This window comes from Salminus brasiliensis, chromosome 2, assembly GCF_030463535.1.
Source record: "Salminus brasiliensis chromosome 2, fSalBra1.hap2, whole genome shotgun sequence".
Lineage (NCBI taxonomy): Eukaryota > Metazoa > Chordata > Actinopteri > Characiformes > Bryconidae > Salminus > Salminus brasiliensis.
In genome coordinates, this window is record NC_132879.1 from 9,060,112 (window position 1) to 9,078,409 (window position 18,298).

Sequence of the window (18,298 nt, forward strand, 5' to 3'; positions counted from 1 at the left end):
CAGTTCAGTTTGCTGTTTTTAAATAAAGCACTATGCTTTCCTTTATTAAACTTTATTAGTTTGTGTTATTTATATCACTTGAAGTTTTTGTTGTTGCCATATTTGATTAATTTCCATATTTACTTATTTAAATATTTATTATATTGTTTTGTATGGCTATATGTATTATATAAGATATTACCAGTTAAGATAATTAACAATCACATACATCAAATTAATTGTCCAGACTAGCCGTCCCCCTCGGCCAAAGATTTATTGTATGAGCAATATCTGCTTGAGTTAGATAACTTCTTCAGATGTACTTGATTGGTATACAAAGATGTACAAAGTTGTCATTTGCTAAAACAGCATTAAGAACAAAGAGTGTTTTTCTATGAGAAGATAAAGACTTGTGTGTCTTCTAGTTGTGGGAAGTTGAATCTATGTTCCTCATTAGTGTCTAAACAGAGAGCCCAGCAGTGCTTCTACTTTCTGCAGAGACTAAGGAAAGCTTATCTCCCTTTCCTATCCTCGCCATGTTCTACAGAGGTACTAAAGAGCATCCCGAGCAGCTGCATCACTGTCTAGTTTGGGACAAAGACTGCAAGACCCTACAGCGAATTGTGAGGATAGCTGAGAAGATCATCAGGGTCTCTCTCCAGTCAATCTTTTACACCACAGGCTGTGTCCGCAAGGCCATTAGTATTGTGGACAACCCCACCCATCTATCACACAGGCTCTTTTCACTGATGCTGTCTGGCAGCATCCTGGGTCCAGGAGCATTCGAGCCATCACTGCCAGACTCTGTAGCAGCATCTACCCCCAGGCCATCAGACTCCTCAACACGCAAGAACTGAACTAAAACCCCCTCATTCCTGTCACACTCACCCACAAACACTCACACACATCTCTATTGATGGTCTCACCCTGTATATACCTGCACACTATAATTATAACATTGCTGCTAAAATACTGTACCACCTTATGCACTGTAGTGTTTACATACACTATATTGCTAAAAGTATTTGTTGGGTCACCCTTTGCAGCTAAACAGCTTAAAGATTTAGGAGTGTGTGGGAATTCATGAACATTCTTCCAGAAGCGCATTTGTGAGGTCAGACACTAATGTTAAACATCTGTGCTCATAATCCCCCCTCCACCAAACTTTACACTTGGCACAGTGCAGTCAGACAAGTACTGTTCTCCTGGCAACTGCCAAACCCAGACTCGTCCATCAGATTGCCAGATGGAAAAGCGTGATTCGTCACTCCAGAGAACACGTTTCAGCTGCTCTAGAGTCCAGTGGTGGTGATTTACACCTCTATATCCAACACTTTGCATTGCGCTTGGTGATGTAAGGGTTGGATACAGCTGCTCAGCCATGGAAACCCATTCCACAAACCTCTCTATGCACTCTGTTTTGAGCTAATCTGAAGGCCACATTAAGTTTTGAGATCTGTAGCGATTGAGAAAGTTAAGAACCTCTGTGCACAAGCATCTGCTGTCCTCAATCTGTGATTTTACGTGGCCTACCACTTTGTGGCTGTGTGACTGTAGAATATTTATTAGCGAGGAAATTTCATGACCAGATTTATTGCACAGGTGGCATCCTATCACAGTACCAGGCTGGAATTCACTGAGCTCCTGAGAGCAACCCATTCTTTCAAAAATGTTTGTAGCAGCCTGCATGCCTAGATACTTGATTTTATACACCTGTGGCCATGGAATAGTTTGGAACACCTAAATTCGATGATTTGGATGAGTGAGTGAATACTTTTGGCAATATAGTGTTAATATAAGATAAGATGACTGCGTATTCCTACATGTCATAGCATGCCTCATATCTCTGCACCTTATGCACGCCACACACCTTCAGCTACATACTTTTGCCTATACTATATACTATACAGAGGAACATGGCATATTTAGGCAGGATATTCTTAACTCCAGCTTCAGTTGACAACAGACAATCTGTGTGTGTTTTGTGAACGCTTGACGTTCTTGTAACTTCCTGTGCTCTCACTGTGGTCAGCCTAAAGAGAGCATGGAGGCCTCTAGAAATGCTTATCTGACAAACCACAACGTTAAACACACACACACACACACACACACACACTCACACACACACACACTGTAGAACTCTCCACAGAAGAAACATCTTAATGTAGAATATAACAAATATCTTAAAGCAAATAAATCTATAAACCTAAAAAAACAGCAAGTTTTATAATATTCAATGTGATGTTACAATATTCTATTACAATATTTATTGCAATATTCTTGTGATGCTTTCTTGCCATTACATTCTAACCATGAGACCATAAGAGGATCATAAGTTTTTTTGTTATTCTTGCTGGTTAACATTTTCTGATATAGTTGTAAAGTCGGTCTAAAGGGAAAAAAAAGCTTTAAAAATCCCAATTGGGCAATCAGTCATTGAATAGATGTTAAATCAACATTAAATTGTCAACATAAACTCTTTTAGCATCCTGAAATAATACTGAAACAACATTGACATTTTAACAACCAAAAAAAAAATAATAAATAAATAAAAAAAAAAAAAAAAAAATATGGTAAATCAACCTGCTTTATGTACAGCTAGGGTAATTGTGTAAAGCAGAATAGGAAAAGAATAATGATGACTTTGTGAAATGTGGCAATTTTATTTTTTTTAGAAATATCAGTAAACATGAGCACAGTAAAACATAAATATTTTGCTTAAACATATGCATAAATACATTTGTATAAATAAATACATACAGTTATGCACACAAACCTGTCCCAATAAAACTTTTAGCAATGAAGCTTTGAAGTTTTGTGCTAAAAGTTCCTTTTATGGGGCAAAATATGAACCTTGAGAATTTAAGCTACCAGCGCTACGTGGATGTAATATGATCAAAATCACAATCACACACAAAAACTGCATAAAATATCCATGTTAAATTTTAACCTGCATGAGGCTGTTCCTCACTCCACCCTATATTAATGTTAGTGCCCTCAATTCATATTTCAAATCAGTAGGTGCAGCACTACCTGGGGGCCGTTATAGCATGGCAGGTTCTACAGCATATTCAAGACAAGTAAAGCTTGGTAATGTGAATATGTTTAAGGTTTAATGTTGATTATTATTATTATTATTATTATTATTATTGTTATTATGTAATGTTGCCAGGCTAGCATTCAGTTTTCCTTATGATAATTCATAATCATACTACACACACTAACCTTAACCAGCTCCCCATGCTAATGATTGAATAGGTAAACTGGTTTATACTGTGTGCTAGCCTGACATTATCTGATCAATAAAAGTAATGCATTACCACTAACAGCTGAAGACATAGCTAGTTTGCTAGCTAGCTAAAATCTCCAGTCACAAACAGGTATTTTGCCACAGTAATGTAATTTAGTTTATGCTTTAAAAGAATTAATATTTAATTAGTATATCCAGTTAATATAAAACAAGCAATGCTATATTAATATCATCTTGCTTTTTTTTATTAATATCAGTTTGCCTGGGCTGAATCACACCATGCAAAGGTTCAAAAGATTTGTGTGACGCCTGCTGCAGAGTGCTGTTTGTAAATGTGTTCAGTGTGAAAAGCAGTGGGGTTCAGACGGCGGCGTGTAACAGAGATGTATCTGAAGAGTCCAGAGCGTTTCTTTATGTTAACATCCCATCAAGTCAGACTAAAGGCTAGAACTTACTTGTAAACATTTGTAAACATCCTCAAAATTAGCATCAGCTAACTACTTACCAATGTACTATGCAGAGGGGTCTGTTTCTGAAGGCTTTTAACCAAACCTTGCTGATAACAGTTTGAATCAATGGTAAATCTGTCCCGTTGTTCAGACCTGCGTCCTCGTTACAATTGACACAGGATGAGCTTCTCAGGTGGAGTTGAACGTGAATGGAGTGGAAACTCTGGTAAGTGTGTTGGGTTGCATTATTGGTGTATTTAGGAACAGGCCTCAGCTATTATTTACAACACAACAGGAAGCCGTTTAACACTGCTGTTTACGCTTCTGCATTAAAAAAACAGGAAAGTGTACATGCTGGATGTTTTAACCAGCTGAAAGTGTTATTACAAACTTCTATTACCACAGAACAGCACCACCAGTTTGTACAGATGTCTCTGTAGTTACTGAGTAATTCACCTTAGTGGGCAGTTAGCCTTGGAGAGTTAAGGGGTTCAGGTAAAATATTCTCTACAGAAAAAACATTTCATGCTACTGATGAACTAATAATGAGGAACATTGGTTGGAGGGGCACCCCTGTGAATTTTGGCCTCTGGCCACAACAGACTCTAGACTCGCCACTGACAGGCAGAATCACACGAAATGACATATGAAACATATGCTGTATAATATGATTTATGATTTAATAGACATTCATATCTTACCAAGATGGTGCCAGTGAGTTTGTCTGCCGTCACGACTGCTCAGCTGAATCTCAGGTGGAGAATCTCCCTGCCCTGGGCCTCCAACCTCATACCAACTGTAAAGCACTGTAGACCATTATCTAAACCACACTATAGGTCTGCTTATAAGTGGTAAAAAAGCAAGACATGTAAATGTTCTTTAGTCAAAAGTTCCAACCTAAAACCTCTTAATATGCTGTGGCAGGATCTGACGTGTTCTGTTCTTGCAAGAAACCACATTGCACAGTAAGGTAAAAGTGTAGCTTCACCCCCCAAGTAACATAAGTCATTTTTCTCTTCAGTAAGAGGTGGGCGGACTGCCGGCAATAGCAGTGACAGGGCCTTCCCACCCTCTTTCTGCCACACACTTCTGCATGTCTTTGAGTAATTTTCCATCCAGATAGCACAACACGTTTTGGTCTGCCGTCCTATCTGACTGCACTGCAGAGAATGGTCCGACGTACTTGGCTGATTAGTCTCTTTCAGGCACTGCTGGTGGGAGCCATTGTCTACCTGGTTGTGTTAAACCTGATGCAGCTGGATCCTTTTTCAGAGGATGTATGTGCCTGTGTGCAGTGTATAGCAGGAGGTAAAAAGGATCCTTGGTTCAGACAACGCTACAAGACACTGGTGCCAAAGCTTATGTCCAGACAAAATAGCAAGCTCAGTACGAATACCAGCAAATGGTGGCAGGTAAGGAAATTAACATGACACAGTGCAGTGCCTATATGTGTTACAACGAGGTATTAGCCTGTTTTTTTAGAGAGTACTTTTAAAAATAAGTCTTAACAAATGATTGAAAATTATAATATATATTATATTCATCTTATTCAGTTTTCCTATACATGGTAGAGTCCTGTGTGAAATCATATTAAAAGTGATGTCCTTGTGTTTCTGAAAATCAGCTCCTGTGTAACAGCCATTGAGTTTTCTCACTTCAGTCTAAATAATGTCTCACACTTAACTTTTCTTTTTGGTCTAAGCTGAATAATATTGGTTTATGTTTTATCAATGAAGAGCTTATTGGTCATATGCAACTTAATAAGACTTAATAAGATCATCCTTCAGATACCACACAGTGCTATTATCCAGTGAACCAGCTAGCTGGAGTTTACTACAGGAAAGTCTAAAGCTTTGCATACTGATGTCCCTGTCTTCAACCAGTATGTTTTATTTATCCACTTTTATTAATCTTGCACATAAAAAGAATGACAAACAATTATTGTGTCCCTTGATAAGGAAAAAGCAATCGGCAAAGTGAATTGGGAATTTCAATTTGTAGAAACATTTGCTTTTGTAAGAAATGTATTTCATGGATAAAGACATTATAGATTTAGCCTAAGGCAGCAGCCAACACTAATAATGCCATATCATCACAGTGTATTTGTGAGAACATAACAATCTTTTTAGAACCGCTTGTCATAGCAATTTGTCAAAATTATCAAAAACATGGTATATTGGTTCAAAGAATTAATCACAAACTAGATAATATCCAGACGATACATTACTTTATTTAAAGAACACATGGACTTTACTTGCCAAAATGAATTAGCTTGTCAACACACATTCGTAAGTGTATTAAAGCAAATTAAAATATTTAGGACCTCTCTATAACAAAACCAACAGGTATGAGCTTTTCTCTCTTAACTTTAAGACATTATCAAACACATAGAGGGTAGCACTGAACATTGGATGATACTCTTATTGAACCTTATTGGACAAATTGCAGCTATCAAGATGTCCATACTACTGATGATAAATTCATTATTTAAAACAATCCAAGGCAACTTGTCCAACTAGCAAATGGTTAACAAAACTTGACCCAGTTATTACTAAATTTTATTGGAAAAATAAACTGCCACAAATAAAAATATAAACATTATAAAAAACATGACTTTATGCCCCAAATGTATTGTATTACTATGCTATATAAAATACACTGGTTACATCCAGATCCACAGAGCCAGTGGATTGATGTTGAATAACCTAAAAAAGGAGAGAAGTAAATATCCAGAACCTTTCATTTTGTAGCAAATTGATCACACACTCTTTATTTCACAACCCATAATAATGACAACACTCTTGGTAGAGAGAAAGTTTACCAATAGTAATGGATACCATGTATAACTAAATAACATAATAATACCAATATGGCATAATCCATATTATTATGGATTATTACATATTACATATTTCACAAGGTGGAAAAAGAAAACTGTACAATTAAAAATTAAAAAAAAAAAAAATTACAGATCAATGACACCACACCTACCCCACACAAGGACTCAGACCTTTCAGAGACAGCAAACACCCCTCAAAGGTCTCAGACCTCACTAATATCTTTGCTATGACATGTAACACGAATGTCTGGATTAAACAGAATGAATAGAGAATGTTATTCATAAAACAAACTAAACTCTGAATCCGATATCTGTATGCAACGTTCATTAGAAACTCAAGACACTTATTTTTATGCATTCTGGCTAAAGTGAGGTTGTTGGAAATCTTTCAGTTTTAATGGATATCATTACCATTAACACCTCTTCTGTGTGTACTTGGCAAAACCTCAACATTACAACAGTTTTAATTTAAATCATAATCAAAGACGTCCAGTATTTGGGTGCATTAGCATTAGATAGCTAGCTAGCCTCGACTAGCATCAACTAGCATCAGCTTAACTTCCATCAACTGGAAATCAAAGCAAAACATTACAAGATTTAATTAAAGTAATGTTCCTATAGACTTAATCTTATTAGAAAAAAAAAATATTTGCACTCTTAACACACAGTCTAGTAAAATGTGGATCTCATTTTGAAATCCTTAGCATTTTTAGTGAACTGACTACACATTTGATAAACTAAATCTCAATTAAAATACATGATTTAGGAAAATCACAATGTGTAAAGTAGTCCCTGGTTCAAATTATAATTTTTTTGTTGTTTATTAATTTGTTCTATGGGTTGCCCTAGGCCTTCTATATTGTCTGTGTTATCTGTTTGTCCATTTCTCTGTCCTGTTTGTTTTGTGGGTCTGTATTCTGTGTTTTTTGTTTGTTTGTTTTTTGTGCCTTTTTCATCTTTCCTCTTGGAAATTGTCTGAACTGAATGAAGAAGAGTTAGGGTGACAAAAGAGGAGAACAATTTGTGGATATCACAAATACGCAGTTACCATGTTTTAAAGAGAAATAATTAATGCTAACAATGTTTAAATAGTCCTCCAAAGGGGGACGGGGGTAGGTGGCAGGGTTGACGTCATGGTTATGTTGTTGAAAAAGTTGATGTTGTTAAAATTTGCCATTATCAAAACTCAGCCATAGCCACAGAAGGAGCACTGTCTATGAAGGGATCAGTGAATGGCCTTGTTGGGTCACGTGAATCTGATGACCACTTTCCAGAATTTTGGACATTTCACTGCATATCCATCCATAAAGAGCAGCTGGTGTCTAAAAAGCTAAACTTTGACCACGCCATGTAATCTGTGCTGGAAATTGGCAGTTTTATTCGCAATGGTTCCCTTAATCACAGATGATTAAAAAATCTAATTTCTTGATGAAAACCTAGTAATTTGCCACTTCACTGCACTGTAAGGTGGCTTTAATGAAGTAAGGTGATATCTCGTTTATTTGAACATTTCAACCTGGTGAAGCTGTTCCTGTAAGAAAAACACAAGGACTTTTCCCACTGATCCCCAGTGGATTTTAGATCTGGCTTTTCTGGTGAGGTTTCTTTTATTGATAGACAAATCAGGTATAAAAAGCACAGGAAACTAAATTCAACTTGAAACTCTCCCCACCAACAGTTGCCTTTAAATGAGATAAACATATAGCAAATAATAAGATATAGTCAAGAAAACATAACACCCTTAATAGTCATGGGAATGTATAGATAAAAAAAAAAAAAAAAAAAGATGGTGCTTATATTACTGAAAGTTGGAAAAATGATCACCTCGGAGAACTACAGGATTGACTCAATCTTGATCGGATCAAATTCTTGATTGTTTAAATATTTTGTAAACAAATTCAAACTATTTAAAACTCATCTTAAAAAGGAGAACTAAGACATATGTCTGTATCAAATGCAAGTGCTCAAGTGGCTGAGGTCATAAAAAGGAGAACTTCACATCATGCAACACTTCCTGAAAACCTGCAGTAGAGCTTTCAGGACATATACCACAATCTACAACCGAAAAGGTCATGAATTGCAATCCTTGTTAACCCTTTTGCTGCTGATTCACATGGTTTGATTAAAAGCTAAGAGCTGTGTTTATTAAGGTTTTTGCTAGCATGCATATCCCAAGGATTAACTCCTTTAGAATTATGCTAGTATGGGTATCCCAAAGATCAAGTCAATTCAAGTACGTCAGAAGGGTTTTACTGTTATTCTATCTAAGTACAAGTACACAGTGAAGCAGAATGGCATTCCTCCAGGACTATGGTGCAACACGGTGGCAGAAACAGTGCAGTGCAGATACAAACTGTACAAACTGTGCAAACTTGGAATCAGATCAATACCACAAAAATGGAGGAATGTCCTAGAGGAAATGTAATTTCGCTTTACTGATTACTTGTACCCAGATGGTATGGCAATAAAAGCCTCTCCATACTAGCATCATTTTAAAAGCTCCTGGAGATTTAAAAATGATGCTAATATGGATATCAACTGGAATAAACTCGGTTTACGTCCAGATCACTCAAACCACACTTGGAGGTGGCAGGAGATGGACCTTGTCCACATTTAATACAAGTGGAAACAGGATTTTTCTGTGAACAGGTCTATCTGTGATCAGAATCCGTCAGGCAAGCGGAAATATATCTGTCAAAAGAAACTCTCGCTGTGTTTGAGGGTGCCCTTATGCTTATACGTATTTACCTGTAGATGAAGGCAGTGTTATCCCTTACAGGTTTAATAGTCTTATCACCTCAATTACCTTATATGTACCCTAATGTAGTGATTAACTAATATAGTGAACTGTCCCATACTTCTGCTGGGGGCAGTCTCTTGCTAGGATACTTTTAGCTTATCAATATATTCTACTTACTGGTTTGTTTAGAGCTTAGAGGTGACAAATCAGGTATAAAAGCAGAAATTCAAAATTCAACTTTAAACTCTCCCCACCAACAGTTGCCTTTTATATGAGATTAACATATAGCAAATAATAAGATATAGTCAATAAAACATAACACCCTTAATAGTCATGGGAATGTACAGATAAAAAAAAGAAAGAAAAAAAAACACAATGGTGCTAATATTACTGAAAGTTGGAAAAATGATCACCTCGGAGTACTACAGGATTGACTCAATCTTGATCGGATCAAATTCCTGATTGATTAAATAGTTTGTTAACAAATTCAAACTATTTAAAACTCATCTTAAAAAGGAGAACTAAGGAGTTCTCATAAAAGGAGAACTTCAAATAATTTCAAAACTTCCTGAAAACCTAGCTGAGGTTATTCTTGAGTGAATAGGGAAGCACTTTTGTAAGTCGCGCTGGATAAGAGCAGCTGCTAAATGCCTTAAATGTAAATGTAAATATGTAAATGTTTGTTTAGGCAGCTGAATCTATCAATATACACTATTGAAGCATGCTTTGAAGAGAAATCAAATCTTGTCAGAATAACGGTCAAGTAGAACAAGATACTATCCAGATACAAAACACATGTTAATGCCAGGTGGAAACAGGCCCAACGAGACAAATTTGCAGAAGTGTCTCTATAAAGACAGATAGCACTTTTTCCCCACTACAGCTCTCCTCTGTGTGCCAGTACACTAAAGAATTTATGGAAGTTTTACCACATGCTGTAGAGGCACTCTCTTCTTTCTGAGTACTCTAATGCAGTGTGGAGCTTAGCTCTCTCCATATTCCATCTGAACAAATTAAACATTAAACATTCTTTTCTACATTAAGCTATTTTTATAACAGCATAACAGTATAACCATTTAAAGACTACGCCTAAAATAGAGAGAGAGAAAAGAACAGGGACCCCAGGCACCCCTACAGTGTTACAGAAAACATCTATGCTGAAACCCAGATACAGATCTAGAAAATCATAGTATACTTAAAAAAAGGGCCAGAGGTTGCAAGTTTGAATCCTAATTCATGCCACTTTGCCATCAGTGGCCGGAGTCAGAGAGGGCACAATTTGATGTGGGTTCATGGTGCTCACTCCACAGTACTAACTAATAAGCATCATCTTAGTAATATTTAAGACTGTAATAGTTGTAATTGACAAAATGAATCACAATGTGTAAATATTTCCTTTCTTAAAGTACCTGAACAATGAAAAACGTAATTTCCTATGTATATGCAGAGTCTTCAGATTAGGCACGGTGATGTGAACTACAGCGCTGTGGTGAAGACCCTGTTCTCGCTGTTCCCTGATAAAGAACACTACTCAGATGCTGGTCCTCACCGCTGCAGAATGTGTGCTGTGGTGGGCAACTCAGGCAATCTGGAAGGATCTCATTATGGCCCACTGATAGATGCTCATGACTTCGTCATAAGGTACTGACAAAGCTTATGGTTAACCTGCCTAATAGATAACAGATATGAATGTTTTCTTCCTTTCTATCTTTATAGAAACAATGAGATTACTGTTAAAGTTAACACCCTGATATTCCTCATATCTGGGACTCCTATCTGGGAGTCAGAATGCATGAGATATCATAAAGACAATACTGTCTATTAAAGCAATCCAGTGAATTACAACAATGTCATTACTGCTCATTTGTGATTGAATATTAGCCCAGTCTACAGTTTTGTGTGTTATTTTGGGACCATGTATCAACCAAGAAGTGAACAGCCTGTTGGTGTTGGGGCGTAGTGGCTGTTGTATCATAGTAGATAACAACATTTATCGCAAACCCTGTGTCAACCACACAATGCTAAATAAAGTCATTGAGGAAGACTCTATATTCCTCTACAAATGTAACATCATTTAAATGTAAGTCTCTGAATAAGAGCATCAGAGAAATGGCATTAATGTAGAAGTAGCTTCATCATGGAATAGCCACATTCAGCTTCACAATTGTTAGCAACCTTGTTAAACACCAACAAAAAAACATAATGAGGCAGTGGTGGCTCAGCGGTTAGAGCGCCGGGATATTGTTAACAGGGGTTCGATTCCCGGGCTTGGCAAGCTGCCACTGTTGGGCCCTTGAGCAAGGCCCTTTACCCTCTCTGCTCCCTGGGTGCTGGAGTTGGCTGCCCACCGCTCTGGGTGTGTGTGTGTGTGTGTGCTCACTGCCCCTAACACGTGAGTGTGTGTTCGCTACCAAATGGGTTAAATGAGGACACATTTCGAATACGTGCACCTTTACCTTTTAAAGGGTATCTACATAGGGGCTTCATAACACATTCATAATCATTGAATAATGTATTTATAAAAAAATACATTAATATTTATGAATAGCGTATGCCAATACTCATGACAAGGCATTTTAAGTGTATGTCGGTACGCAGACAGCATATATTAATTGTACTACAGGATAAATGCAGGTCCCACCACAGGCTTTGAGAAAGACGTCGGGTCAAAGACCACTCACCGAGCCATCTACCCCGAGAGCGCAATGGACATTGACAACTCTACTCACCTCATTCTGGTACCATTCAAAGTTCTGGATCTACAGTGGCTCATAAGCATCTTCACCACCAAACATATCAAACGGTGAGAACACACACTGTCACGTTAAGATCCAACAGTATCACAGTAACACATTTAATACATCTCATTAATAAACAAGGAGAACTGGCCTTCCTACTGTCTGTGTGATGGTCTGCAAACTATGAAGTATTTGCATATAACAAGAACTTCCACCCACTGTCAAAAGCTTAGACTTTTTTGTCATTGCTTTTAGCAATGGATGGAAGTTCTTGTTATATACAAAGTTTTCTAAGTTTTCTGAGTTTTATGGATCTATCTCAATAGGTTTTCCTATTAGAGATGGATATGGGAAGACAAATTTAAATAAATGTGAAATGTCAGTGATACATAAAGTGAAATGTGGGTTGGAAAAGGTGCTGTCATTTTCTGATTCTGAAGAAATTAAAATGACCCTTTCGTTTCTTTTTTGTTGTTCTATAGCACATATAAAGCAGTAAAAAGCACAGTGCAAGCTAACAAGGACAAGGTGAAGACCACACTCTCTAATGTTACCTTTCTTAACTTCCCAAATGAAATATATACACTCATTAAGCACTTTATTAGGAACACTACATGGGATTTAAGAGATCTTGTGCAGTTGTTGCTCATCTACCTCAAGGTTAGATGTCAGGTTTATTCAGAGATGCTTTTTTGCTCACCATAATTGTACAGAGTGGTAAATATGGAGTTTGTCTGTCCATTCTGTTGCTCTCACCTCTTCAACAAGGTGTTTTTGTCTACACCATTATGAGTAAACACTAGACATTTTAAGCACTACACTTCTACTACACGATTGGCTAAGTGGATAATTGCATCAATGAGTAGGTGTGCGAGTAAGTTTTCCTAATAAAGTGCTCAGTATGTGTACATGTACATATGTCCAATATGTCAGCTGGTGCCTTTAAAGGTTTAAAGGTTTGATTTTGTCCTTTAATAGTGCTCCCTGCTTTTTGTTGAAGGTGATGATATTACACCCCGAGTTTATCAGATACATCCATGAGAACTGGCTGCAAAAACATGGCAAATACCCGTCCACCGGCTTCATAATGCTTGTGTTCTCCCTACATGTCTGTGACCAGGTAGGACCATTAAGGATGACAATTTCCACACTATAGTTCCACACATGTCAACTAACTATAAAACACAAGGCACTGCACACTTGAGTGTGAAGAACCTTAAAATCAAGTGAGTGGGTGTGCGAGGCTTTGTCTTTGCTCTGACTTTGGTAAAATACAGTTTCCATATGTTGGTAACACTTTATTTGGAGTGATCCTCTGTAGATAATTAATAACCTCATAATTGAGTATCAGTAACACATCATCAGCAGATCAGTGCAGTAGTAGCAGCAGTGAAGCATCTAAATACACTGAGGTAAAAATATTGAAGAGGTTCTGTCGATGCATTAAGTCAAGTCAAGTCAAATTTATTTGTATAGCGCTTTTTACAACTGTTTTCATCATAAAGCATCTTTATATAATTAGTAATTAGTAAAAGACAGAGACAAAAAAGAAATTAATGACATTACGTAGATTTACAGTTTGTCCTTTATATTAATTACACTTAATTACACTTCCATTAAACAAAACCTAATCCTAACCTCATCCCAAAACCTAATCCAAACCTCATCCCAAAACCTAATCCAAACCTCAACCCAAAACCCGACTATAACATTAACCCAAACTAGGTATTTCCACCCTCACACATACACACTTCCACAGCCTACTTGAAACAACCTATTTGAGAAACAGCCGATACAGATCTGATTTAGTATCAGTCTGATGCTGGTTCAGTAGAGCCTTTTCTTAAAATGTTTAATATAATAATAATAATCCAGTCTGACTCTCCTCCCTGACCAATCAGCTCCCAGCTATGTTAAAACAGTCACTTCCTGTGTGTGTGAGTGTGTCTGTTGTACACATTCTGGGCTGGTATCTGTTGTTTGTTGACTATTGATGTGAAATATCTGTTTTATAGTGGTGAATGTGTGTGATAGTTCTGCAATAATTTTATTATATATATATATATATATATATATATATATATATATATATATATATATATAATAAAGACATCTTGGGAAAGAAGCTGTGAGCTTGGTACACTTGTTTTTGGACATTTTTGCCCATTCCTCTTGGCAAATTCTTGCAAGCTCTGTCAGGTTGGCTGGGGAGTGTCGGTACACAGCCATTTTCAGATCCTTCCACAGATGTTCAATTGGAATCAGGTCTGGGCTCTGGCTGGGCCACTCAAGGACATTCACAGACTTTCTCTGAGGCCACTTTTTTGCTCTCTTGGCTGTGTGCTTCGGGTTGTTGTCATGTTGGAAGGTAAACCTCCACCCCAGTCTGAGGTCTAGAGCCCTCTGAGGCAGGTTTTCTCCAAGGATCTCTGTGTACTTAGCTGCATTCATCTTTCCCTCTATCAGGACTAGTCGCGCTGGTCCCACTGCTGAGAAACATCCCCCACATTATGATCCTGCCACTGCCATGCTTGTAGGGATGGGATTAGGCAGATGATAAGCGGTGTCTGGTTTCCTCTAGACATGATGCTTGCTATTCAGGCTAAAAAGGAAAAGTTTGGTTACATCAGACCTGAGAATCTTGTTTCCCATGGTTTAAGAGTCCTCTAGGTTCCTTTTGGCAAACTACAAGTGGCTTCCATCCTGCCACTCTACCATAAAAGCGTGGTTTGTGGAGTGCTGCCTGGATGGTTGATCTTCTGGAAGGTTCTTTCATCTCCACAAAAGATAAACTGGAGCTCTGTCAGAGCGACCTTCAGGTTCCTGCTCACCTCCCTGGCCAAGGCCCATCTTTCTCGATCACTCAGTTTGGCCAGGCGGCCATGTCCAGGAAGATTCTTTATGGTTCCAAAGTTCTTCTATTTACAGCAATGTTTCAGTACCCTTCTCCAGATCTATGCTATGACACATTCCTGTTTCGGAGGTCTACAGATAATTTTTTTGTGGGCTATTTTGTGAATCTTGTCACAAAAAATAAACACAATTTATTAAAAGTAGAATAAGTGTAATGTAATAAAATATGGAGAAAGTGAAGGGGTGTGCAAACTTTCCAGCTTGACTGTACCTTCTGAGAAAGTTCTTTCTTCTGCCAGCTGGGAATAATGTTCATTAATGGCGCCTTGAGGGCACCAAATGGTACTTTGAACACTGTGGTTAAAACAAAGACTCTGGAACTGGCTTGGTATTAACATAGCCAAAACCTGATTCATTAAAATATTCCTAGATCAGCTCCAATCCACTTGAACAGTTAGACTTTGACCAGTAAAGCAGATAAAGCAGAAAAAGGAGGAGAGAGTAACTTTATAGATAGATAATGAAACTGGCTACAATGCTGCACTCTTTACCCTATTTTAGGAGGAGAAGGATAGCTCAGTGCTCCAGTTTTGTGATTTGTAAAGGATTTGATTTTGAATTGGATTTGAATTAGTAATTACTATACAATTATTACAGTAATAGTACTGGAGTACAAGCATAGTACAGCCTCATTTGTTAACAATTACAGTGAAACATGATTTGTAACTTATATTCCCATTCCTGCATTTTTATTGTTCAGAAAGAGAGTTTCTGATTGGCAGTACCAAACTGGGTGGAAATAAAAACAATAAATGCTCAACTCCAATAATAATAATAATAATAATAATAATAATAATAATAACTCCAATTTGCAGAACTGACTAGTGTTTAGTAGAGTTGATGAATATGGCGGTATTTTCTCTCTCTCTCTCTCTCTCTCTCTCTCTCTCTCTCTCTCACCCTCTCTCTTTTTGTCTCATACACAGGTAAACGTATTTGGATTTGGTGCCAGAAAAGATGGGAAATGGCACCATTACTTTGACAAAAAATATGGTGTTTCTTATAATGGAGGCCCACACAGTGGAAATACTGAATACAACATCATTCTGGAACTAGAACACAAAAACAAGATCCAGATCTATAAAGGAAGTTAAAAAAAATAAAATCATAATGGTAATCATAATGGAGGTTTGATTAAGTGCTCATTACCACTTTAAAGACACATAGAAAAGCACCTGGATTATCTCTCTCTCTCTCTCTCTCTCTCTATATATATATATATATATATATATATATATATATATATATATATATATATATATATATATATAAACATCTGACAGTTGTTCTTTATGTTGTATTAAAATTGCTGGATGAATGGATTAATAGAAAATGACTCCAACATTGATTTTTTTCTTCTCCTGAGGATGACAATTATAGAATATTAATAATTTTGAACCATCTATTAGACAATGCGTATGTTGCTATCAATTGAGGTCCTTGTTACCAAAATAGTATTTTTTACATATATATTGAGGACCATAGGTGTTTTAAGGAGTCATTTAAACATTGTTGGTCATTTTAATTAAACTGGCGTTTATTTGAGGAAACATGTTAATAATGCATTTGCTTAATCTCTCTCACCCCAACACAGATGACTGTTGAGTTGACAAGCCGCATATACCTTCTTCAGAAACCATTTAGCTGTAAATATTAATACTAATAGCACTTACGTGGTTTGCACAGTGGTTCAGATGACTTGCACCCATCAAGTTTAAAAATAAAATGCACAGTTAACTTCGTTGCGAGGTATCGATATCAGCTGTTAGGTCTTGTGGATGTTCTCTTCTTCCTCTGTTATTCTTGTAGTCCGCCTATTAAGAACCTCTGCTTAGAGTATTCAACCCCACTGCCCTCACTGGGAGTGCCCTGCACAGCTACAGGTATGTTCATCATATGGCGTGACACTATAGTAATATGTAATGGAGGAGGAGCCAGTGAGGGGAAGTCATTTACAGGTATTTATAGACCAATCATCCTCGTCCAAAGCCATCTGCAGGAGCCAGAAGTTACTGCTACTTTAAACATGCAGAAACCTTTTTTTTATTTGCTACAGAACCTTGCTCTCTCACCTCCATTCATTAGCTAGTGTGGGTGTCTGTTGCCCGATGTAACAGAATTGGCGGTTAGTGTTCTCCTCATCCTTCACTATTATGAATAAAGGGGTTTCAAAGTGTTTAAGAGGTCTAAGGAACCTTCAAATGATGTTAGATAATTCATCAATTTAAAGGTTCTTCACGTTCACACATCGTTTACAAACATGATATTACATATTATACTGTTCAAATGTGCAATAATAATAGTAATGCAATTCATTTTAATATGTGTGCAATAACTCAGAGGTGCAATAATTGTACCTGCTTTATATCCATATTTATATCCATATTTATTATCACAGTTACAGCCACTTTGCCACTTTATTTTTTTCATATAATGTATATATGTACGTGTACATATTTAATTTTTTTTTTTTTTTTTTTATGTTATTTTATAGAGTGTTTATTCTTACACAAACGGTTGCAACTGTAACAACTGTAACTGTAACAATTTCCCTCCTGGGATCAATAAAAAAGTATTTATGATTCAGATTCATGGTTCATTGTTTGAGGAAAGCTTTGAAGCAGCTTCATTTTTAAGTGTTCCAATGACATAAATCTTTTTCAGTTCATGAAACCAGTGTAATCACGTCTATGTAATGAAACCCTTAAAAGTAATTTCATCCCAAGATGAAGTGCAAACATTTTCTGGCAACTGATCGCCTGAGAAGATACAGGCCATGAATGCACACATATCTGCTAACTCGACACATTCTCTGTTTTTCCTGCAAGCACTCTGCTGACGATACAACATTTATCTTGATATGAAAGAACACTAATTAATCAACTAATGCACAGGTAACAGCCAGTTAGCTTAAAAATGACCAGAATCGCTCATTTCATTGAATTCTGGTTTTGTGCATTTGTACCAGGCTAATTCATAATCTGCATAGAAGCCATTATTTTTGGCAATGCAACCTGAATCATGTGAATACAGCCCTGGTTAACACAAGAGATTACTGTAGAGTCCCATCCAAATATCCAAAACCAAACATTTAGTATAAAGATAACATAGTAATACAGTTATGTGCTGTTAAAAAAAAGACATATAGGAATAATTGATCAGAAACCAACAATGTTTCATGAACTTTCTGATACATTCTAATACTTTTTGTACAAATGTGTTAACATGGTTAAATGCAGTACTGGCCTTATTAAAATATTAAAATATTTAATTGTGTGTTGTTGTTTTTTTCAAAATCTTCAAGTTTAAAGGTGCCAGAGAATGTATTTTACATTTATATTTAAGGCATTTAGCAGACCTATGTGCTTCACTGTTTACTCAGAAAATATC

General features: G+C 36.9%; 1 protein-coding gene across 1 annotated transcript; it reads left to right on the forward strand.

Moving 5' to 3' along the window:
• Window positions 1-4,708: 4,708 nt before the first annotated feature.
• On the forward strand, window positions 4,709-17,496 carry LOC140550340 (CMP-N-acetylneuraminate-beta-galactosamide-alpha-2,3-sialyltransferase 1-like). The gene is made up of 6 exons (XM_072674286.1): window positions 4,709-5,090; window positions 10,705-10,898; window positions 11,881-12,060; window positions 12,478-12,523; window positions 12,996-13,115; window positions 15,835-17,496. The coding sequence occupies exons 1-6, from the start codon at window positions 4,848-4,850 to the stop codon at window positions 16,000-16,002; spliced, it is 951 nt and encodes a 316-aa protein (XP_072530387.1). The 5' UTR covers window positions 4,709-4,847; the 3' UTR covers window positions 16,003-17,496.
• The last annotated feature ends 802 nt before the right edge of the window (window positions 17,497-18,298 follow it).